Source organism: Malaya genurostris, chromosome 2 (genome assembly GCF_030247185.1).
Source record: "Malaya genurostris strain Urasoe2022 chromosome 2, Malgen_1.1, whole genome shotgun sequence".
NCBI lineage: Eukaryota > Metazoa > Arthropoda > Insecta > Diptera > Culicidae > Malaya > Malaya genurostris.
The window spans coordinates 154,484,370-154,509,443 of record NC_080571.1 but is presented as its reverse complement, the minus strand read 5'-3'; the positions used below and the strand labels follow the sequence as shown (position 1 = coordinate 154,509,443).

At 37.5% G+C, this 25,074-nt stretch overlaps 1 protein-coding gene across 2 annotated transcripts in view; it reads right to left on the bottom strand.

Moving 5' to 3' along the window:
* LOC131429596 (alpha-actinin, sarcomeric) overlaps positions 1-25,074 on the bottom strand; it is a 288,179-nt gene that overhangs the window by 112,255 nt on the left and 150,850 nt on the right. Inside the window, exons 6-7 of one of the 2 annotated variants that reach the window (XM_058593823.1) lie at positions 17,970-18,055; positions 17,755-17,847 (exon numbers count right to left, since the gene is read on the bottom strand). In XM_058593823.1, coding sequence (XP_058449806.1) covers positions 17,755-17,847; positions 17,970-18,055 — 179 coding nt within the window. The remainder of the gene's footprint in view (positions 1-17,754; positions 17,848-17,969; positions 18,056-25,074) is intronic. The other variant, XM_058593822.1, reaches the window with a different exon arrangement.

Sequence of the window (25,074 nt, the reverse complement as noted above, 5' to 3'; positions counted from 1 at the left end):
AATTAAATTTTTAGGTGCCTTCTGATCGACAACTGAATACCACTAAAACTGAAAAAAGTTAATTTTTTTATCGACTATCCAAATCTGCTAACCCGATAAACCTGATTAAATTATGTGGAATAGACATTTTTATACAATCCCCGAAACCGGAAGTTGGATCTGACTGAAAAGCAAGATGTTTTATAGAACTTTGAAACTTTTCATTTGAATCTTAGATGATTCTTAGACTTCATTTGCATCTTAGATCGGTTCAGCCATCTTCAAGAAAAATGAGTTACACAATTTTGATTTCGTTTCACATATCATCCTGTAGTTCCGAAACCAGAGGTCGGAACCAAACATAATGCAGGAACTTTGTTTGGGAGCATACGACTTTTCGTATGAATCTGAATTTGTAGAAAAGAAATTTTCCGAGAAAATTAATTGAAGTTATTTGTCACACACGCATTTGCTGATCTCGACGAACTGATTCGAATGGTATATGGATGTTATGTTGTTCCAGCATTTATTGCTGTAAGTAGTTTAAAACAAAATAATTAAAAAAAAATTCTGCCATCATCTGGTTTATATATGTCATATTCGAACGATTATGTTGCCAAAAACGAGCCGTGCCAAAATCGGTCCGAGGCTAAATGTCATGAAAAAGAATGCTGTACACAATCCTTTTGGTTCTTAGAAACAATTGTATGTAACAGTATAAAAAATCGTGTTTTCCGTTGCTCCCAAGCATTTCTTTGTCATACAGCGCTCAAAACTTTGTCATACAGCGCTCAAACTAGGGGGAAAAGTCGCTTACAGAAAAATTTCGATATCTCCGTTAAAAATGGACGGATTTTAACAATCTATGGCTTGTTGGATAGGTATTACCGTGCGGAATCTAAGTCTGAAAACATATTCTGTTTTCAAGGTCAATTGTGACAGATACTGTCAAAAAACTGAAAATTTTGACATAAAACTTTGTATAACTCAAAAAGTAAACATCCGATCTCAAAACCATTCAATAGCGTTTTGGGTGACGGGGAGACCTTTCATTTGCGACTAGTTTGATGAAAATCGGTCCAGCCATCTCTGAGATCTCGACCTCTTAGTTGACAACACACATACGGACACACACACATACACACACACACACACACACACACACACAGACATTTGCTCAGTTCGTCGAGCTGAATCGATTGGTATATGTCATTCGGCCCTCCGGGCCTCGGAAAATTTTTCGAAAGTTTGAGCGAATTCTATACCTATTTTTTATATATATAAAAATAGGTAAAACGATGTTGTCTTTGATGATTGTTGAACTTGCTGAACTGAATTGAAAAATCTCGTCTATGAATTTAAGGTTCATGTCCTGCTGTACTAGTCTATGGAAGATGAATTCTTTCTCTTCTAACGATAGTATATTTTTATTCAATAGATCTTGTTTAGAAAATTCAACTTGCTCTTCTAGTGTATGGATGAGAGAATCTATGCTGAATATTAAGTTGATATGTTCTGAGAAGATACTATTTCTCTAAGTGTGTTGTTTATTAATGTTATTTGAGAACTAATTTTCCTAATGATATTTGTGACATTATTTATTCTGTTTTGGAAACTAGTATTGATATTGATTTATTTCATTTTGTTATTTACAGATTTGTTTTCATGATCTTGTAACATTTCCAGGCTTAGTTGCATGGTTTTTAAATCTTCTTCGTCGGGATTACCTGCTATGTACCATTGTTCCAAATGCGTTGATTAATCCGCGTTGGTTGGTAAACGACTGGACAATGCGCAATTCAGGCCCCAATGTGTTTTTTAGCCTCTTGTCCAGTAACTCCTATCCCTACCTCCCCACGGAGCCGGCTGGGGTGCGAGTAATCATAGGAAAGATCGGGTAACCAACCCCGGTGGGACCTTGGTCGTATGCTGACAGGGAAGGGGGGGCTTGCCTTCTCTTTACAGAGAGCGAGCCTACCCGAGCGTCTGTTCCCCATGTTGGGGCGGTTCGAAAAAGCGTCTGTTCTCCATGTTAGGAGCGGCTGATTACCGTCCTTGTGTCAGTGTGGGACTCTAAACAGTGCTGACACGATGGCCCTCCGGCGAAACAGGAGGTTGGTGCAGGCCTAACAAGCCGCCCGGATAACACTTGTTACGAATAATCAGGATTTAAAAACGACTCGGAATAATCGGCAAAGACCTACGCGACGAAATAAGGACTACGATTGGAAGCTTGGCACATGGAGCTGCAAATCGCTTGGCTTCCCAGGATACGACCGAATGATGCATGATGAGCTTCAAATCCGCGGTTTCGATGTCGTAGCACTGCAGGAACTTTGTTGGACGGGACAGAAGGTGTGGAAAAGTGGGCATCGAGCGGCTACCTTCTATCAGAGCTGTGGCACAACCAACGTTCTAGGAACGGGAATTGTAGTGTTGGGCAAGATGCGCCAGCGCGTGATTGGGTGGCAGCCAATAAGTGATAGAATGTGCGTGTTGAAGATCAAGGGCCGTTTCTTCAATTACAGCATCATCAACGTGCACTGCCCACATGAGACGAGACCCGATGACGAGAAGGAAGCATTCTACGCGCAGCTGGAACGAACCTACGACAGCTGTCCACGGCGGGATGTAAAACTCGTCATCGGCGACATGAATGCTCAGGTAGGCCGGGATTCATTGTACAAACCCGTGATCGGGCTGGAGAGCCTGCACGCGGTAACAAACGACAACGGTTAACGATGCGTAAACTTTGCAGCCTCCCGAGGAATGGTAGTTCGAAGCACCTTCTTCCCCCGCAAAGATATTCACAAAGCCACCTGGAGATCACCTGATCAACATACGGAAAATCAAATCGACCACGTTCTCATCGACGGGCGATTCTTCTCCGACGTCATCAATGTCCGCACTTACCGTAGTGCCAACATTGATTCAGACCACTACCTTGTCGCGGTTTGTATGCGCTCAAAACTATCCACGGTGCACAATACTCGTCGCACAGGAACGCCGGGACTCAATCTCAAGCAGCTACGTAGCATTCGTACTGCAGAGGAATACGCGCAACAACTGGAGTTAGTGCTACCAACGGAAGAGCTGCTTGGCGCGGCGAATCTTGAAAACGGCTGAAGGAACATAAGGTCCGCCGTGAGTAGCACTGCTACAACCGTTTTAGGTACGAGGTACGAGGAGAACAGCTATGGCAGATAATGCACGAATACGGTTTCCCGGATAAACTGACGCGATTGGTCAAAGCAACGATGGATAGAGTGACGTGCTACGTCCGAGTATCTGGGACGCTCTCGAGTCCCTTCGAATCTCGGAGAGGGCTACGTCAAGGTGATGGACTTTCATGTATCTTGTTTAATATTGCCCTGGAAGGTGTGATTCGAAGAGCGAGGATCGACACGAGTGGCACGGTCTTCCGAAAGTCCGTACAACTTTTTGGCTTCGCTGACGATATTGATATTGTGACACGTAACCTTGAGAAGATGACGGAAACCTACATCGGACTGAAAGCTGAAGCTAGGCGTATCGGACTGGCCATAAATGCGTCGAAAACAAAATACATGAGAGGAAGAGGCTCCAGAGAAGAAACACTACGCCTCCCACCACGAATATTGATAGACGGTGACGATATCGAGATGGTTGACGAGTTCGTGTATTTGGGCTCACTGGTGACCGCCGATAATGACACCAGCAGAGAAATTCATAGACGTATTTTGGCAGGGAATCGTGCGTACTTTGGACTCAGAAAAACCCTCTGATCGAGAAAAGTACACCACCGCATGAAATTGACCATCTACAGAACGCTAATTAGACCGGTTGTTCTCTATGGCCACGAGACCTGGACTATGTTGGCAGAGGACCAAAGCGCCCTCAGTGTTTTCGAAAGAAAGGTACTGAGGACCATCTATGGCGGAGTGCAGATGGAAGACGGAACGTGGAGACGGCGTATGAATCACGAATTGCAACAGCTGCTAGGAGAACCACCTATCGTACGGACAGCTAAAATCGGACGTCTACGATGGGCTGGGCATGTCATAAGGATGTTGGACGACAGCCCAGTGAAAATGGTTCTTGAATCTAATCCGACTGGTACAAGAAGAAGAGGAGCGCAGCGAGCTAGGTGGATCGATCAAGTGGAGGGTGATCTCAGAAGCATCCGTGCCCTGAGTGGCTGGCGACGAGCAGCCATGGACCGAGTGATATGGAGACGTATGCTTGATACAGCAAAGGACACCCCAGGCCAAGAGCTGTTAGATGATGATGATAATCCGCGTTTCTGTCTGTGGCTTAAGGCTTTTAAGTTTTTCTCTAGCAATTTTAATTTTTCTTGATAGTGTTTCGTGTAAGTGATCTCTAGTTTTGGGGGATAGGGTTATTTTCTCAATATGGTTGATGTTTAGTTCGATGTTGCCTAGATCGATTTTTTGATATTCTAACGTATTTTGTTTCGTCAGGTTTAAGTTCGAGTGGTGTTTGCTTATTTTCGTGTTTCTTTTCATGTCTTTGTTTGTTTAGTTGTAGTTGCGTTTTGACTGCCGATTGAATATTGTCTGCTGCCTCTTGTAATTCTTCTGCGTTCGCGGAGTTTGAAACTATGAAGATGAATTCTCTAGGCTTCCGGTTTTGTAGCTGAATGTATTGTGTTATTGTAAATGTCGGTTAAAAGATTCATTACTTCAATAATTGGTCTGTTTGGAAATTTATGCTTTAATGTTCGATATAACTCAATTATTGTAGAATGAAATCTCTCGATTATTCCGTTTGATTGAGAGTTACTGGCATGGTGGATGGAAATGCCAAGGTCATTCAGAAACCCTGTAAAGTCTATGGATATGCATGCTGGATCCTGATCGCTGACGATAGTTAGTGGTCTGCCAAATATTCTGATATGTTCACTAAGTGCTCTTTTTAAGCAACTATTGTTCTAGTTTCTAAAGGAATTATGTTAGCGAATTTTGAAAAGGAAACAAAAATGCTTTTCTGTATTAATTGTGGCGGGTTTCTATCGTATTTGCTTTTCTTGCAAACGCCGCAACTATCTATTAGGGCTCTAACCTTTCCATCGAGTTGGGGAAAGTAATGCCTTTGTAGGATTTGGGCTTTGTTTTCTTTTATGCCCCGATGTGCGTATTGGTGTGTAACTCTTACTAGTATATCCGGCTCTGCTTCCAGCCTGACGTCCTTCAGTAAAATTTCTGAATGAGAACTTTGTAGATGCGATTAGATTCGAATATTTTTTGTAAGTTTCCTGAACCAGTTGTCTCAATCCTATGGGTACGCGTAAGCAATTTATTAGTCTGGGGTTGAGATATCTTTTGAATATTTGTACTATATCTATTTCGGTGTAATTTGGTTTGAGGATTGTGATACGTCGACGATTTGGAAATATTTGTTCTGACACTTCGGAATCAATGTTTGAAATTTTCAGGATGAGTTGTGTCTTGAATGTATTAATTGGTTTTTCTGTACACCAAATGTAGTAATCATCACTAGAGTCGGCGGAATGTATAGTTGTTGCTTCGCTCTCTGTTTCTTCATTACTGGTCTCGTTTTGTGGGTTCGCGTTAATCTCGTTTGTCTTTATTCTTGAAAGTGCATCAGCGACGACATTGTTTTTGCCTGGTTTATAAATTAACTCGTAGTCGTATCCTTCAAGTTCTAGTTTACCGCTAAAAATGCGTTTGTTCGTGTTTGAAAGAGGGTAGATTAGCTGTTGGTGATCTGTAATTAGTTTGAATTTCATCCCCTAGAGATAGTGTTCGAAATGTTTAATGGTCCAATACATTGCCAGGAACTCTTTTTCAGTTGTTGAATAGTTTTCTTCTGACCTGTTTAGAGTTCTTGAAGCATAAGCTACTGGACGATCTTTTCCGATAGGTCCTTGAGAAAATACGGCTTCTATCGCAAAGTCACTAGCGTCCGTAGTTAAGTTAAATTCTTTAGAGAAGTCCGGATGAATCAACACTGGGTCCCTCATTAAGATTTGCTTACATTTTTCGAAGCAGAGTTCTGTTTCTGGCCCAATGATAAAATCCTGGTCTTTACGTAGTAAGGTAGTAAGCGGTTTTACCAGTTTAGCAAAGTCTTTAATAAATCTCCTATAATATCCCAAAATTCCGAGAAATTGTCTCACTTCTTTTTTTGTTTTCGGTAGTGGCCAATTTTTAATTGTCTCGATTTTGTCCTGATTTGGTCTTACGCCATCTTTTGAAACTGTATGTCCTAGAAATTGGACCTCTTTGCGGAAAAATTCGTATTTATCAAGCTGTATTTTTAGATTAGCATCTTTTAATTTTCTCAAAATTTTGTCCAGGTCGATTTTATGTTGTTCTAGAAAGGGTGAAAATACGATGATGTCGTCCATATATACCAGACAACATTTCCCAATTTCTTCTCTCAATATGCAGTCCATTACGCGTTGAAAAGTCGCAGGGGCGTTTTTCAACCCGAATGGCATACGCGTAAACTCGTATTTACCAGAGTTTACTGAAAATGCTGTTTTCTCAATGTCTTCGTCATCGAGCTGAATTTGGTGAAAGCCTGATGCGAGATCTATAGTAGAAAAATAATTTGTTCTTCCCAGCTTATCTAATATATCGGTAATCTCCGATATAGGATATCTATCACTGATTGTTTTTTCGTTCAGTTTACGATAGTCTATTATCAGCCGAAATTTTTTTTGTCCTGAAGAGTCTGCTTTCTTGGGTACAACCCAAACTGGTGACGTATATGGAGAGATAGATTCTCTTACAATACCATCTTTCAAAAGTTTATGCACTTAATGTCTCAATATCTCTTCAAAAGATTTGGGGTATCTGTAGGGTTTGGTTTGGATCGGTATGTTGTCGGTGGTTCTAATTTTGTGTTATATTTTGTGGGTAAAAGTGAGGTTGTCGTCGTTGCAGTACAAAACTTTCTTGTTTTATCAATTGCTTCTTTCATAGCAATCTTTTCTATTTCGTTTAGGTGTTCGTCCCTTATTTCGTACTTGGTCGTCGTATGTTTTAGGGGATTTTCTCAATTTCGTAATAGTCCTTCGCTAGTTCGAGCGCATTAGAATTTATTTCCAAATTTACCTGATGGGGTCTTATCGTGCTGACGTGGGTTAGAATTCCCTGCATTTAGTTTTGTGTATTTATTTTGTCCGCTATTCTGTTGAGCGGAATAAGGTGTCGGATTATGTGCTTTTTTGTCGAGTCTAAATCTATATTCCGCATTAGAGTACTGTTGCGTAATTTCGAAAGCATGTTCTTATGTTTCAGGTCTGCAACTTCTCACGTGCATTGATGTTTCTTCGTTCAATCCGTCAATGAACCGTGTTAGTGTTATGAGGTTTATGAAAGAATTGATTGCTTTTGTGGATGATTTGTAGTCATCCATATTGGCGGCTGCTGATTTAATAGCAGTATCTATTGCTCGGATTTTATTATAGTGTTCAGACAAATTTTTCTTGCCCTGCTTGACATAAAAGAGTGACTGGATATAACTTGTTATATCGCGACGGTCACCGTACGCAGTAAGCAGCGCTTCTTTAACTTCCTCCCACGTTGTGTGGTTACCGGAAGCTATCAAGATTTATCTTGTTTCTCCCGTGATTTTATTTTTTACACTGCGTACTATTTGCCCATAACATATATCATTTTTGTATTGTTCGAAAAGTTGTAGCGTTTGTTCGGTGTCTTGCACCCAGGCTAAGACTTCCTTCCTGTTACCGCTAAAATTTGGAATATTCCTGATCGGGTCAGCTGTAGTGTAGCTAAAGAATGGGTCATTCTCTTTGCTCTTTAAAGAACTTATCGTTTGGATTAGTTGAGCTTGGTTTTCGGTCAGTCGCTTGACTTGTTTGACCAGCTCTTGCGTGTCAATTGGTTCCACCATAATTCTGTTTGCGTCGAACCTTGCACTAGTTTTTGGAATTTTTAAATTTTTGAATATCACGGTCTTTAATTGCCAGTGATATGTTCTGCAGTTTATTTTGTGAATTTTAAACTTCTAGTCACACGGAATTCAGCTACTAATGATATACCCTCACTATTTGCCTACTACTACTAATAATAAGGTGAAGGTTACTTACAAGATGATTCTTTCCATCAGGGAGTCTGCTCTTTGAGTGTGTTGCGATTATGGGATGGTTCCAGGTTCAAGATGTTCTTGAATATTCACTTCATTAACACTTTTTGTTTCGTTTTTACCACTTGGCTTACTGACTGCGCCAATTATGCCGTGTACTATCGCGGTTTGAATAAAAAAAAACTTTATTTCACTTATTGTTTATTGTTTATTTGTTTATTTTATAGTTCATCTGACAATGTATGTCTTAATGAATAAAAAATTTTAATGTAAAAGTAAAACTTAAAGTACATTATTACGGTAGACAACACGAAAACGGTCAAGTAATCTAAGATAAAAAACATTAGACGACACGTTGAAATTAAAATATTCGGCAAATTCATTGAATCGTAGGCAAACGGACCATTCAGATCATATTGACCATATAGTGTGTTACGAGTTTCCAATAGCAGAAAAGGTCGTTGTCGAAGAGGCCTCTCAGGAGTATACAAATTTAGTCGCTCGAGTAAAGCAGGGCAGTCTACACTACCCAAAAGCAGTTTCGCAGCAAATGATGCTTGAGCATATGCTCTTCTCAATTCCAAAGGTTCAAGATTTAGTAAACGGCAACGGTCCTCGTATGACGGTAGCTGCGTTGGATCAGACCAAGGTAAAAACCGCAATGCGTATCTCACGAATTTTCGTTGAATTGCCTCAATCCTGGTAATCCAATTAGAGTGGAACGGGCACCATACAATCGCATTAGATTCGAGCAATGACCGAACCAGCGAGCAATATAGGGATCTCAAACATAAACGATCACGGAACTCGGACGAAATCTTAAAGATGAAGCCCAGTTGTCGGTTTGCTTTACGAATGATGTTGTCATAGTGTAACTTGAAAGTAACTTCACGATCCAGAATCACTCCAAGATCTTTAATGTGCTCTGTTCGGGCGAGGGAGCATCCTGAGATTTTGTAATCGAAAGCAACTGGAACTTTTTTACGGTGGAAGGAAATAATCCTGCATTTTTCAACGCTTAAGTCCAAAAGGTTTCTAGAGCACCAATTTTGGAATACATTCAGCATTTTTTGTAATTCGATGCAGTCCGAAAGGCACTTGATGATTTGAAAAATTTTTGTATCGTCTGCGTAAAATAATCGACAATCCAGTGGCAAAAGCAGAGACACATCGTTTATGTAGATCGAGAACAGCAGCGGGCCGAGTATGCTACCTTGTGGAACTCCAGAAAGGTTCGAAAACTCATCCGACATAGCCGAGCCAATTAAAACTCGCACACAGCGTTGCGATAAATAGGATCTGAACCAACAAACTGCACGAGTAGAAACGCCAAGTAACTCCAATTTCTTTAGAAGGATTCCATGATCTACCCGATCGAATGCCGCCTTAAGATCGATGTAAGCCGCATCAATCTGCAACCCGCAGTCCAAATTCCGTAAACAGTTTGAAGTGAACTGCATGAGATTTGTCGAAACCGACCGTTTTGGAAAGAAGCCATGTTGTTGAGAATCTATATAATTTTTGCAACACGAAAACAAAATGTCGTTCACGATGATTTCAAACAGCTTGGAGCAAGCACACAATGACGTTATTCCTCGATAGTTAGCAACATTACGCTTGTCGTCTTTTTTGTGGACCGGAAACATATGGGATGACTTCCAACGCAAGGGAAACTCACTTCGCTGAACCGAGAGATTAAATAGTATTGCTAACGGACGGATTAGGGCATCAGAACAACGTTTTAGCACACAAGATGGGATTCCATCCGGACCGACAGCAAACGATAACTGTAGTCGAAGTAAGGCAGCTGTAACCATGTCATCTGTGATGTGAGGTATGTCGAAATTAAACACGTCACGTGGCATACCAACTGTGGATTCTTCTATCTGTCTCGATGTGGCGCAATGATCGTGGAAAACATGTTCGAAGTGTTGCGCAAACAAAATGCATTTCTCATTATCATTGCTGGCTGTTTCCTGTTCTAAGAACATAGAGCGCGGTAAGCCGGTTTCGTTTCGTTTCGAGTTAACAAACGACCAAAAACGTTTTGGATTTCGGCGAAGGTTCTCCTCGGTTCGTCTTACATATCGAGTATAGAGAAAGCGATTGTAGTGGCGGTATCTATTACTGTGAAAATTTAGCTGGCGTTTAAAGTAAGCAGAACGGGAGTTGCAGTATTTTCGAAGAGCAGCAGATCGAGCACGCTTGAATGCACGTAACCGACTATTAGACCAAGGTGGCTTCTGTGTAGGTCGTTTAGGGGGAACAGCACAGGAAATAGCGAACTCAACTGCTTCGCTGAAATACTCTACAGCATCGTTAACATCGGAAATTGCATCAAGAGCGCGCCAATTTGTGTGAGAGAGTAAATCGTTCAAAACGTTGTAATCTGCTCGTCGAAAATCTGGGTAATGCAGTACAGCAGACTCTTCAAAGACGACTGGTGTCAGTATTCTGAGAGAAACTTCAATGGCGGGATGATCAGCGTCGAGGTCTGTAAGAGGTTCAATCGGCGATGAAACGGTGGTGATTGGTGTGGCAATATCATTGGCGAGAACAAGATCCAACAGGCGAGCATTCCGATTCAGCAGATCGTTGATTTGGTTGAACCCGTTTAGATTAAACCCGTCAAAAAGAGCGCTGCTGGCGGTTGACATATGCGAATGCAATAGATCAATGTACGGTAAGCCTTTCTCTGAGAAATGCCACTGAATACCGGATTGGTTGTAGTCGCCAAAAAGAAGTGCAGGAGTGTGAGGATCGAAACGTGATGAAATCGAGCTCAATGAGTCTACATGTGAACATATGCTCATAAAATCGTTTTTCCGATCTGGTGGCAGGTAAATCACACCAATACTGATAGCAACTTGTGGCAGCTTAACGACAATCCAAAGCTGTTCAATGGTGTCAGAAATCGGTGAGGGATCGATGTAACAATTCATCTTTTTAGACACAGCTATCAAGACACCACCTCCGCGAGTTTTATGACTGTTAGCCGGGGACCGATCGGTACGAAAAACGGTATACTGATGTCCGAAAAGTTGAGTGGAGAAAATTTGATCGTCGAGCCAGGTCTCTGTCAGAACGATGACGTCATGTACTGCTTCCATTACAGACAAAAAGAATCCATCTATTTTTGTCCGTAATCCACGCACGTTTTGGTAATAGATGCTGATGCACTCAGACGATGAAGTAGAGCAGGGTGGATGGCTAAAATGCATTTGAGTATCAGGAACAGCAGGATTAGAACAAACAAAATACTCGCCTGGAGTAGCAAGTCGAAAGTCCCCACTACCATCACCAACCACAGGACCGGGACGATGACGATGTTGGATGTCAGCGGAGAGCACGACTGGGCCGGGTGGTAGGGGGACTTCCTCAATGCTTGTTACAGGGTGTCCCGGAGCGTGTGATGAGAATGGGTTGACTAAAACATCTCTGAATTGGTGACTAAAGGGATGCTAGGTGTAACTCGTTCAGAAGCACGCATTCTTCGTTGATCGACGAATTCGCGGAACAAAATTCCACTAGGCCAGGTAGATGCATCCAGTGATTTTTCTTTTAACGCAGGGTCAAGTCCAATTTTGAACGAGATGAATGACATTTTAGAGACATCTGCTTCTTTCGGAACCAGCCGTACCACATCAACAGCATCGGACACATCCAGACAACGAGAGATGATTTTTTGTATATCATCGGGAGTAACCAAGGGCTGGAATCCCGATAAGTAAATCCAAAATTTCTGTGGCGCGGGTGGAGTAACGATGAACGGAACAGATAAATCACTCAAGTCGATAGACTTAGTTCCACGATCTGCGGTCACTTGCACAGGGCGACCGTTGTTTCCACGGCGTCGCTTCACTCCTAATTTTGGCCAATTATTACCGATAGAGGGATCAGAAGTCGAACGCTCAGACACTAAATGTTCGACTTGTTTGCTTAGCGATTGGACCAGATCAAATAGTTGACGAACCTGAACAGATAGATTGGCCAAATTGGAAGGTTGGAGCTCCTGATCATTCAAAGTGTCTTTAATGTAAACAGAAACGCTGCGACCATTCAACTCAACTCTGCATTTTGAGCAAACAAAAATCGCTTTATTCTGAGTGAACAGATCCCTGTTCGAGCGATTGTTAAAACCGCAGCACTGTTGACTAATGTGGAAGAAATCATCACAAAAGCCACAACGCACCGGCTCCAGATCGTTGATTAGCAAGTGACACTCTCCGCACATTTTTTTTCCTTTTTTGCTTCGCACGTGTTTATTAGTGATAAAGTGCGGGAGCAAGCTGAGCAATAGGGCACAAAAAAAAAAAAAACAAGGAGTGAAGTGTAATATGTCGCGATACAAAGAAATTAGCCTTCACTATTAAGCACTCGTAGGGCACCAACCGAATTCAACTCCAGTCGAAAGCCGATCTTAATTAATTAGAGTCTCAGAACAGCTAACAATAATAACGAAAAAATTTGATTTTGCAGCCGAAAAAACGGTTAAAAATTCTCTAATAAAAGCGCGTCAGACTCACGAACAGTGTTGCGAGAAACGTTAATTTTCGGTTACATGGATTCGCTTACATATCTCACTCAAGACTGACTAAAACTTCCTATCGCTAAACCTTTGTCAATTTGGATTTGACAATTCAGCAAAGTTCGATATCGTCGGTCGGCCACGTTGTCTTCGATGTCGTGTGGTTGGCGGCTGGAACGGTTGCTATGTCGGGTTTACCCCGTGTCAGCATTTTCCTTGCTGCGTTGGTCGGCGGACTCTCGGCTGTCCCTATGTTGAACTATGGGTTCTTCACTGTTGGCGTTGCTGTTCCGGATCCGATATTTCGTAATATATATATATATATATATATATATATATATATATATATATATATATATATATATATATATATATATATATATATATATATATATATATATATATATATATATATATATATATATATATATATATATATATATATATATATATATATATATATATATATATATATATATATATATATTTATATATATATATATATATATATATATATATATATATATATATATATATATATATATATATATATATATATATTTATATATATATATATATATATATATATATATATATATATATATATATATATATATATATATATATATATATATATATATATATATATATATATATATATATATATATATATATATATATATATATATATATATTCTTGATTCAAAACTGAATTGGTTTGCTCACATTGACTTCAAGATTAAAAGAGCTTGCATGGCTTTGGGCCAATGCAGACGAGCTTTTGGAAAATCATGGACTCAAACCCAGATACATTTATTGGATCTACACGACAATTGTTAGGCCAATTTTAGCGTATGGATGTATTGTATGGTGGCAGGAAGGAGAAGTCGCGACAGTTCAGTCAAAGCTAAATCATTCCCAAATGATGGTCCTAATGGCGATGACAGGAGCATTCACGACAACTCCTACTGCTGCTCTAGAGGCACTACTGTGTTCCTAAAACAAGAAGTATTATCTTGTGCATACCGTCTTATGGTTACAGGGTTTTGGAACAGTAACCCTTTAGATTATGCTACTAGCCACACTCGCATGTGGTCTCAAATGGTTATGTGGGATGAGTATTTACTCGCTCCTAGTGACCTAACTCTCACATGCAGTTTTCCTTTCAAAACATTCAATGTGAGCTATCCTCTTCGTGAGGAATGGTGTTTGGAACGACAACTTGATGAACACATAGTTTGTTATGCGGACGGTTCTCTGTTGAATGGTCGTGCTGGTGTCTACTGTCGTGAAATGAGGCTAGAGCAGTCTCATTCACTTAATAGATACAGTACTGTGTTCCAAGCAGAAATCGGCACTTCAGCAGAGAATCTGCAGTAAACGAATTTATTTTTGTTCCGACAGTCAGGCAGCCTTAAAAGCACTCAGTTCGAATGATTCACGGTCGAATCTAGTGATCGCATGTCGAACTCAAATTGAAGACCTCAGCATTACAAATGCTGTTTACTTCTGGTATTACTGGAAATGAATGGACTGATGAGTTGGCTAGAGCTGATGCAACGATTGGGTACTCTTCAGGTTAGCTATCAGAATTGTAAATCTGAATTGCTACTCGTACGAGCAGGTGTTCCGCAGGGTTCGAGCGTAGCTCCAATCTTGTATAAAATTTTCACTTCTGATCTTTCAAATCTACCCGTTGGTATTCAGAAATCGCTATTCTGTGACGACACAGGTAGAAATATAAGATTGATCTGCAGTCGCCTACAAAGAAGCTTAAAGATTTTCAGTCATATGTCAAAATGGAAAATTAAATCAAATGCAGCAAAAACGCAATTAATTATCTTTCCTCATAAGCCAAGAGCTTCTTTTCTTAAACCTAACAATAATCACATTATCAAATTGAATGGCTTTTAATTGACACGATCTGATCAATCAAAATATTTAGGTTTAACGTATGCCAAAAATCTCACTTTCAAGGATCACATTGAAGGAATCCAGGCAAAGTAAAATAAATATATTAAATGTTTATATCCTATTATTAACAGAAATTCTGCCTAAAGAACAAATTATTAATTTATAAACAAATTGTCCGACCAGCCATGCTTTATGCAGTACCAATTTGGTCAAGTTATTGTTTCACCAGGAAGAAAACGCTTCAAGAGATTCAGAATAATATTCTGAAGCGTCCTGCCTGGATTAGTACAAACGAGTAACATAGACTCACAAATATAGAACCATTAGATGTAATGTCGCTTAATATTATATGTAAATTCCGACAAAATCGATGCAATCTTCAATTCAATCGATTTGCTCGTTATATATATATATATATATATATATATATATATATATATATATATATATATATATATATATATATATATATATATATATATATATATATATATATATAAGCACAAGATAATGCTTCTTGTTTTAGGAACACATGTAGTGGTTTAATACACAGTAGCGCCTCTAGACCAGCAGTAGGAGTTGTCGTGAATGCTCCTGTCATCGCCATTAGGACCATCCTTTGGAGATGATTTAGCTTTGACTGAACTGTCGCGACTTCTCCTTTCTGCCACCATACAAGACATCCATATGCTAAAATTGGTCTAACAATAGTTGTGTAGATCCAATGAATATATCTGGGTTTGAGTCCCCATGATTTTCCAAAAGCTCGTCTGCATTGGCCGAAAGCCATGCAAGCTCTTTTAATTCTGAAGTCAATGTGAGCAGACCAATTCAGTTTTGAGTCAAGAATAACCCCGACGTATTTAACTTGTTCGACCACAGTTACCTCTGAACCAAAGAACTGCAACGGACGAGCTCCTGTGATTATCCTACGATGAGTGAAAAGCACCATTGATGTTTTGCCCGGATTTACAGATAATCCAACCTGACAACACCATTGTTCAACAGATCGCAGGGCTTGCTGCATTAAATCAAAGAGAATGTTTATGCTTATACCGGTCATCAATATATGATAATCGTCGACAAAACCATAAGTCGGAAATCCAAGGTTATTAAGTTTCCTTAACAAACCATCAGCGACTAGGTACCATAAAAGTGGGGATAGTACACCACCTTGAGGACACCCACGGACACTCAGCTTTCTAATCTCTGCTTGCCGAAGCATGAACAAAAAAGTCGATTGCAAAGCATTGCGTGTATCCAATTTGTGATACTTGAAAATATACCATGATCACGAGCTGCTTCCAGAATTGAATCGAAAGACACGTTATCAAAGGCACCTTCAATATCTCAGAAAATTCCTAAGCAAGATTGCGTTTGTGAGAAAGCTTTTTCAATGTTGTACACAACATCATGTAACAGGGTTGTAGTGGACTTTCCACGCTGGTAAGCATGCTGCATTCCATGCGCTGGTAAGCATGCTGCGAATGCACACCCAAACTAACATTCCTGATATAGTGATCCACTATGCGTTCCAGTGTTTTACGAAAAAATGAGCTAAGACTGATAGGCCTGAAACTCTTCGTTTCCTCATGATTGTCGCGACCGCCTTTGGGAATAAATTTGACAATTATTTCCTGCCAAGCTCTTGGAATATATCCTGTCGCAAGACTAAAAGTAAGTATTTTCTACAAAACATGTTTGAAATGTTCATACCCTTTCTGCAGTAACACTGGGAAAACTCCATCCTTTCCAGGCGACTTGTACGGAGCAAAACTCTCAACACCTCAATTTGACCGATTCAATCGTCAGAACGCTTCGAGCACGGACCCAAGAATCGTAACTACCTGAAAAAGTCTCGGGAAGAGCTGTCGGTGATGGCTCAGTACATCCTGGAAAGTGATTGTTAAAAAGATAGTGATAGTGTTTACCCCAACGTTATCAGAAGTAATAAGCGTAAATTTTTTCAAATAATTTTAAATGTTTTATTTATATCAAGAATTTTTAATATGCTTACTTTAAAAAAAATAATAGTCATGATAATCAGTCAAAAATTCGACCCAAAAAAAAACTATTTTACAAAATCTAGCATTGAATCTACGCACATGAATGCCTGATTATAGATACACAACCTATTTGCTATGAATCAAATAACAAATGTATTTGACTCTAAGTGAAATTAAATCAGTTCAAGCTTCAAATAAAGTATATTTTTGAATTCGAAGCACATTACATTGAAACTTCAATATTCATTTCATTCATTTCTTTGATAGTAGAGTAGAAGGGGGTAATTTTACGAAGCGGGTAACGCTGTGAATTGATTGTAGCGACTGAATTAATGAAGCAAATTACTTGTCATCTCTATAGTGGTGTGTTACTCTTCATAGCTATTGAAGTGGTACTTAGACTCGTGTATCCACAGTGCAGCTATTGTTCCTTGTCTGTTCAAAAGAAGCCATTTTCATTAAGATAAATAACATCAGGTGAGTGTTTTTTTAAGTGAAATTTCCCGTTGAATACAAATCGGTTTCGTTGATATTTAGGATCGAGATTGAAATTCCGTGGGTCAAGTAACAAAAGTGCTTTGAGGCAATGTTGTGAATGTGCTGGCAATGTCATAAACTATTAAGGGGCAATTTACAATCTTAGAGAAACGGTCATTGTTGCAAAACGCAAAAGCAGTTCGCTGTACTTAAAGGAAAATTCAAAAAAAAATATCAATTTGGAACAGTTTTCGTAACAAACTGATGTTTTTACCTTTCTCATATAGAAAGGTTATACAATCACTGTGAAAACCGACTTTTGAACCGACCCTAGGAGGGCCGAATGTCATATACCATTCGAAAACGAAATGGTTCACTATTATATGTACTTCCAGCACAGGAACCCGAGGACCGGTATAATCGAAGTCGGTTCGTGCGACCACCAATTAACATGGCGTACAAACTCTACTAGTGTTTATTCTAAACGACGATTAAATTTAAAAAGTTGTTCGAATGATGCTTTGTATTATGAAAAAGTTTGAGTTTATTTTGTTTAACGATAGTTCTGAAAAAAAATGCAAAAATGATGTTTTTCTTTTCTTCATTTAGACCCATGTTCGCGTCAAAATGAACATAATGCAAGTTCAAATATCTAATAACAGTTTTACTTTTCTGAACAAGCTAAATTTTTTGCATGAAAATACTTACAGAACTGAGAAATACGAGACATAAAAATCTTATACAAATCAACCGTTGATAATAAGTGATACTTACATCACTCGCCAGTCTTTCATACTCTTCCATAAGCCTTTCATTTTCTTGGTTAACCTTAAGAACCTTGCATATTCGATTTGCAGCAGTTTCCGCCTATTAAAAAAATAAATAATGATTAGATTGTTCATAATATATGTGCTAATTGAATATACATGCAAATAGAATTCCGTAAAAGCATTTTAATAACAAAACAAACAGATGTTAAAAAGACAGACCTTTTGCGCACCACTGAAGCAATGGTAGTACGATGATACATAGGTCATGACAGCCCGTTCATCTGGCATTGCAGTGTTTTGCAGATCTACAGAAACAATGAGTAAAACAAAAGCAAAACACACAACAATTTAAAGGTTAAACCAACATTCGATTCAAAATAACGCCTCAAATGTGAGGTATGTTCTTTATAATGAGCAATTCCAGAAATGCTTACCAGATCACCAGACTCGACCTTCTCCGATTTGGATGAAACTTTTCACATGGCTTCAGTATGGCAAATCATAAGTTTTTAACCAATTGAGAGGTCAATCCGACTCACGACTGATTTTTAAAAAGGGCGTATGTATTTTTGCATTTCATAAAAATTGCCTTTTTCAAATCGTTGTAACTCGGAAACCGTTAAATGTACAAAAATTTTCAGTGTATATATTTTTTAGAGCGCCCAATCGATTCCCTACAACTTCTTCCTGAACGCCATTTTTTGTACAATTAACGGTTTCCGAGTTACAACGATTTGAAAAAGGCAATTTTTGTGAAATGCAAAAATACATACACCCTTTTTAAATATCAGTCGTGAGTCGGATTGACCTCTCAATCGGTTAAAAATTTATGGTTTGCCATACTGAAGCCATGTGCAAAGTTTCATTCAAATCGGAGACGGTTGATTATGATTTTGTCACTTTTTCATCTACTCACTCCTGGAATAGCTCTAATGGGTAATACAATTGTTGAAAGTATCGAAGCACAAAATAATGTTCAACCTCACCCCATTCTATAAGAATATTATGTAACTAATTTGTGCCGGGTGCAAAGGAAACACTAGGTTACTAGTTCGAATCACGTGCGACTCGCAACTGACTGTGCTTGATGAAAGAGACGGCAATTGTATAGGTAGCCATTGCCCAGTGCCACAGTATTAGGAATACTACTTTAACATATTCCCTTCCTAGGAAAATCTTTCTTTTTAATTGGAGAAAAAATAGTGTCGTCCGTTAAGGTTACAATCTCAAGAAAACAACCATTGTTGAAAAAACGCTAGAGCAGTTCCCTCCGCTACTGCTTGATGAATCTTCCTGTCAGCATGCATCAGTTTGTTTAGGAAAATGTTCCAAACAAACTGATATTTCTCTTCGCTCAAAGATTGTGAAGAAAACTGCTTTTGCGTTTTGCAACAATGATCGTTTTTCTAAGATTATAAATTGCCCCTTATCTTCTCCAGCGCCTGACGGGATTCCAATTGTCTTTCTAGAGTAATGCTGCACTGGTGTCATCGTACCCCATGCTATATCTTTCGACTGTCGCTTACTATTATTTCCAACGTTTTGCAGCCTGCTTTTATGTTTCCGGTTATAATTAAATGAAGGCACAATCTTACCAACCGCTACCTAATTTTGGGTAGAAACCTACCAAAAATGAACTAAAGTGCAACTCAACATTTTTGCTTCTTAAAAATCATGATTTGCGGTGTCCACTGTATGTCAGCCCAGACTAATCAGAAGCGAACAAATCAAATCTGCATAGTTAGAGTAGAAGTTTATCTAGACCCCAACGTTTTTGTTTGATTTTTTTTGAAATTTTTGGTGGTTGTTCAAAGTGAAAACTACGATTTTTCACGAAAAAATCCGCCATTTTGTAGCTGTAAAACCTTTCCAAAGTAACAAACAACGAAAAGGAAAACGTTGGGGTCTGGTTTTTGATATAAAGAAAGTGTGCGCAAAATTTGAAAAAAATTGGTTCAGTAGGTTTTGGATGACGATGGACACGGATGTTTAAAGGTGTTGCCTTTCTCTATAGAAAGGTATTAGAATTGCTGGAAAAACCGACCAGAGATGGCTGAACCGATTCCAACAAGCTTATGCATGCTTGAAAGTTATTGTTAGGCCATTGATCAAGTTCGAAGATCAAATGGCTGTGACTTCTGGTTCCGGAGATATGATGGTATAAGTGACGTAACTGACAAAACTCGTTTTTTTACCGCGCAAGTTTCTTAGAGATGGCTGAATCGATTTCAACAAGCTTAGGTTCGTTTGAAAGTTACTATTAGGCTATTGATCAAGTTCGAAGATCAAATGATTGCGACGTTGGGTTCTGAAGATATGATGGTATAAGTGACGTAACCGACAAAACGCGTTGATTTTTTACCGCGCAAGATTCGCGGAGATGGCTGAACCGATTTTAACAAACTTATGCTCGTTTGAAAGCTTCTATTGGGCCTTCAATCAAGTTCGAATATCAAATGACTGTGCCTTTTGGTTCCGGAGATATAATGGTATAAGTGACGTAACCGACAAAACCCGTTGTTTTTTACCGCTCTAATGTATATAAGGGTGCCAATCTTTTGGGATCACCTCTAATTTCGTAAAGCGCTATCGTTCAAAAGTTTAAGCACCTCGAAAAAAGTCATCATGCAAAATTTGAGCTAAATCGGACATGGGTAAGGGGTGCTGCCCAGCTTTTGAAGTTTGAAAATTTTCGATCTTTAAAATCTTTTTTGATGCCAAAAATCTTAAAATTGCATGAAACGTCGAGATTTAGTGTTATCTCAAAAAAACTTTTTTTTGAAAAAAATCGACTTTCTGGGAATTTTGATATTTTTTCCAAGTCTCAGAAAGTCGATTAAAAAATTTTTTTTCGAGATGACACTAAATCTCGACGTTTCATGGAATTCTAAGACTTTTGGCATCAAAATTTTTTTTTCGATTTCGAAAATTTCATGTACCCCCTATGGTTATTTTTCGAGATATATGAAAATTACACTAAGTGGACTAAGAAGGGTTTTTTTAGATTACATCACTCTTCTCATATAAATGGGCAACATAAATGCCAAATGCTTGATTTAAAATACAATACGGAGTATGTGACATAAACACTGAAGCATGCTTTTGTGAACCACTCGATTCAATCTGAATTAATTGGTGTCTAAAATGTACCAAAATTAGTGTCAGAAATTATTTCATAAAATGATACAAAAATTCATGAGACTGCTTTGAAGAAAGAGATAGGCTTTATCACACCACTAGGTGGATTAAGAAGGGTTTTGTATATAAAATCAATGGAAACAAATAATTACTCCATGGAGCCCGTTGGGTCCAACATTTTCAAAAAATTATATTTTCTCTTTTATAATTTATTATAATGAAACATCTGAAGAATGTTTTGTCAAGTTTTGAAGTTAATCGAAGTAGAAATCTTGAACCTATGCGCCTCTTGCTTCTTCGTAAAATGAGATAGCCATAGATAAAGGTCCATAACTTCCAGTGTTTCATTACAACAGGTTTGACAATTTCGCAGTAAATTCTTGAAATGTTTTACTATAAGAAAATAATAAATGATTTTTCAAAAGTGTTAGACCCTACCCGCCCCTTAAAATGGCATTGTTATCATTTTACTCATTATTATGTGATATCTTTGCACTGATTCGCCCAATATGCCCTATCTGCTTTCCAATTTTCTTTCCTTTGGCATAAACGTCGCATAGAAAATATTGAACACTTCAACTTCACCGAGTCATAACTTTGTTGTTAGTCAACCGATTTTCGAAATTTGTTCACCATTGGAAAGTTACTACTTCCAGAAATAAAATGCACTGAAAAACCCGAAGAACAGGGTTGTCTACCCAAAGTTATAATGAAAACTGTAGACATATGACCTCAGAAAAGGTCAGACTTTTTACAATGATCGTAAATATCTCGAATTTCAAAGCATTGACCTATATATTTTTACACATCATTCGATTGCTAGTGATACCAGCTACAATTTTCGCCCAACTGCATTTCTTGCACTATCAAACGAAAACCTTAACAAATCGATGAATTTATGAATTTTTTTCACATGTTTGTATATAACTCAAAAATTAAAGCGATGACATGTACATTTTTCTACTCCAAAATATTGGTATCATTACCAGAAACAATGTATTGATGAACAAAATTATATATCCGTTCAAAGAATCTCAAGAAATTTGGTACAAATACAGAGAATTTCTATTATTGAGAAAATTTTGCCAAACAAAATCAAAACCAAATTTTTAAATTATATGACATATATTTTTTATTATTTCAGTTGGAAATTTACTATGAAGAAAATTTACAAAAAAAAAACTGAAACTTGGATTGCACTGACAATTTTAAAAATTTTCGTAAATATACCCAAACTCTAAAAATAATTATGTTTTTGTATTGGACAAAAGATTTAAACAATTTTTATGCACAAGCCAATTATATTTTTATACGCTATTGATAAAATACTGATTTTGGCTTAGGTTTAGGTTTAGAACAAAATCATAAATCTTAAATTTTCGGCTATCCTAGTCGACAGAATATTAAAATTTATATTTCACAAACTTAGAACTATTTCGGAATGAATAGAATACGAAAAGTTTTTGAATTTTATATTAGAAAATTCCACTCGAAAATTTATCATATACTTGTTTTACAACTCAGAAAAAGTAGGATTACGAATGTAGCACAAAAAATCTCACGAAATTGCGAAGCTAGAGAGGTGCTTTTTTCAGCAAAGTTGCTCAAAATAAAATTTCCTACAATTTCCTAGTTAGATTTCAGATTTCAATCTAAATGAGGACCTCCCTAGTAACATTTTTCATCAGAAGGAACGCCAACAACTTTTGTGAAGACGCCAACTACAAAAAACTAATATTTAATAGTGAAAATATTTTTGTCACGCTAATTTCTCGTTTCGCACCATAGTGCATTGGAAGTTATTTAGGAATTAACCTTGTTTGTGCTAGGGTACATAATCAATTTCATTATGTTTACGTTTCGGCCTCGGCGGTTTATGTTGAACTGCAGGTGGCATAACAGTTCAACTTAAACTGCTATGCACTGACGAGTCTAAGACGAAACATAAAGATAATGGTAAAAGTTTGATAATTTTCTATTTTGAAAAATCACCGGTTTACATGAAATATTTGGAATATTTTGGAATATCCGCAATCGACAATGGAATATCCGAAATCGACAATTTTTTTCCAATTCCAAATATCTTAAAATTGGCAGAAACGATAAGATCTAGTGTCATAACATTTTTTTTAAATGCACTGAAATCGGAAATTTATTTTCTATTACAAATATCTAATAGAATTGCCTGAAACGTCGAGATAACACTAGATCTCGACGTTCGATTTCGGAAATCTTTAAATTCAAAGTCCCAGAGAGTCGATTTAAAAAAAAATCAAAATGACTCATGATCTCGACGTTCGGTAAGGAAGCGCAAGAAAGTCGAAATTAATCAATACACAAGTATAGGAAAATTCAATCGTTAAGTGAATCTGGAGGAGGTATTCAAACGATTGCTTTTAAAGTCAGATAATCTCTGAAATAACATTATAAAATAAAGTAACAACAAACGTGAGTGAACTCCATCTTCCCGAATATGCACCTGAATTAGTTTTAACACTCTAGAAGACAAAAATACCTTATTTTCATATGTAGCTAATAACAAACTCCAAAAGATGTTCAAAGATACCTAATACGAAAAGTGAAAAATAAAAATGTTAGAGCAACATATTTGTTTCTTTAGGAACACCCTAAGTTGCTCTTTGAAAACAGCTGTAACACTAAAATCGTTGCAAATACCACAATGGTGTCTTCAGCAAAGCAGGAGGAGGTAGCTCTCTATCTCAACACATCCGGAAAATAAGTTTTAGATCACCTTAATAATAAGAGCCATCCTAATACCATGTACATCAAAATATGGCTAATCTTCACTGATCATTTGTTTTGAAGACTCATAGCTCTAAAGTATAAGGTTAAGCCACAAATGTTTTTGTCCCCCTAAATTGTGGATCCGGACCACTGTGCAATGCAATATAACTCGGAAATTTTAAAATTTACGATCTTCTCCCTATTTTTTTAGATTATACAGCAAACTTCAAACAAAATCAAAATTTTAGTAGTTATCAATTGCGTTTGGGTTGTGCATAAACATTGTTTAAATCTTTAGTCCAATACAAAAATATAATTATTTTTAGAGTTTAGAGTATATTTACCAAAATTTTTAAGATTGTCCTTGAAATCCAAGTTTCAGTTTTTTTTTTGTAAATTTTGTTCAACTAAAATAATATAAAATATATGTCATATATTTTAAAAGTTTTGTTTTGATTTTGTTCGGCAAAATTTTCCCAATAATAGAAATTCTCTGTATTTGTACCAAATTTCTTGAGATTCTTAATTTACCAAAATTTTTAAGATTGTCCTTGAAATCCAAGTTTCAGTTTTTTTTTTGTAAATTTTGTTCATAATAAATTATCAACTAAAATAATAAAAAATATATGTCATATATTTTAAAAGTTTTGTTTTGATTTTGTTCGGCAAAATTTTCCCAATAATAGAAATTCTCTGTATTTGTACCAAATTTCTTGAGATTTTTTGAACGGATATATAATTTTGTTCATCAATACATTGTTTCTGGTAATGATTCCCATATTTTGGAGTAGAAAAATGTACATGTCATCGCTTTAATTTTTGAGCTATATACAAGCATGTGAAAAAGATGAAAAAATATATATATTTATAAATTCATCGATTTTTTCAGGTTTTCTTTTAATAGTGCTTCAACATAGTACTGAGGCACATTTGAACATAATGTACAGAATATCGGAGATCAAATCACCGAATATCCTTTGTAAGGTATTTGGGGCAAATATACAAATATGCGAAAATTAAATAGACGAACATACTTTGTTGGAACCAGTAAATCATTTTGAATGCATTTTGATGAACCAACAAAGAAGACTAACTTTGAATACTATCCAGTCTGGATATTGAATGTTTACAAATATTACAAACAAACTCACATAGGAGTTGGCTTTTAAATGTAATTCCGACAGTACAAAATATCCATAAGCGATGTGTTTGACCAACTGTGACGTTATTGCATGAAAACCCTACAACAAACTCAACATGATTTCATAAAACGAAAGATTTTGATTAAGCTTAGTGTTATGAAAGTGAAATGTGTCTTACAAATAACTTCATGGATTGAGGATGGAAAAGCAATGGTAATTCTTATTCGTACAGCGCAGGCTAAAAGTTTGAATAGACAAAAAAAAACAACAACATGTTTCAAGTTTATTTGTTTATTCTT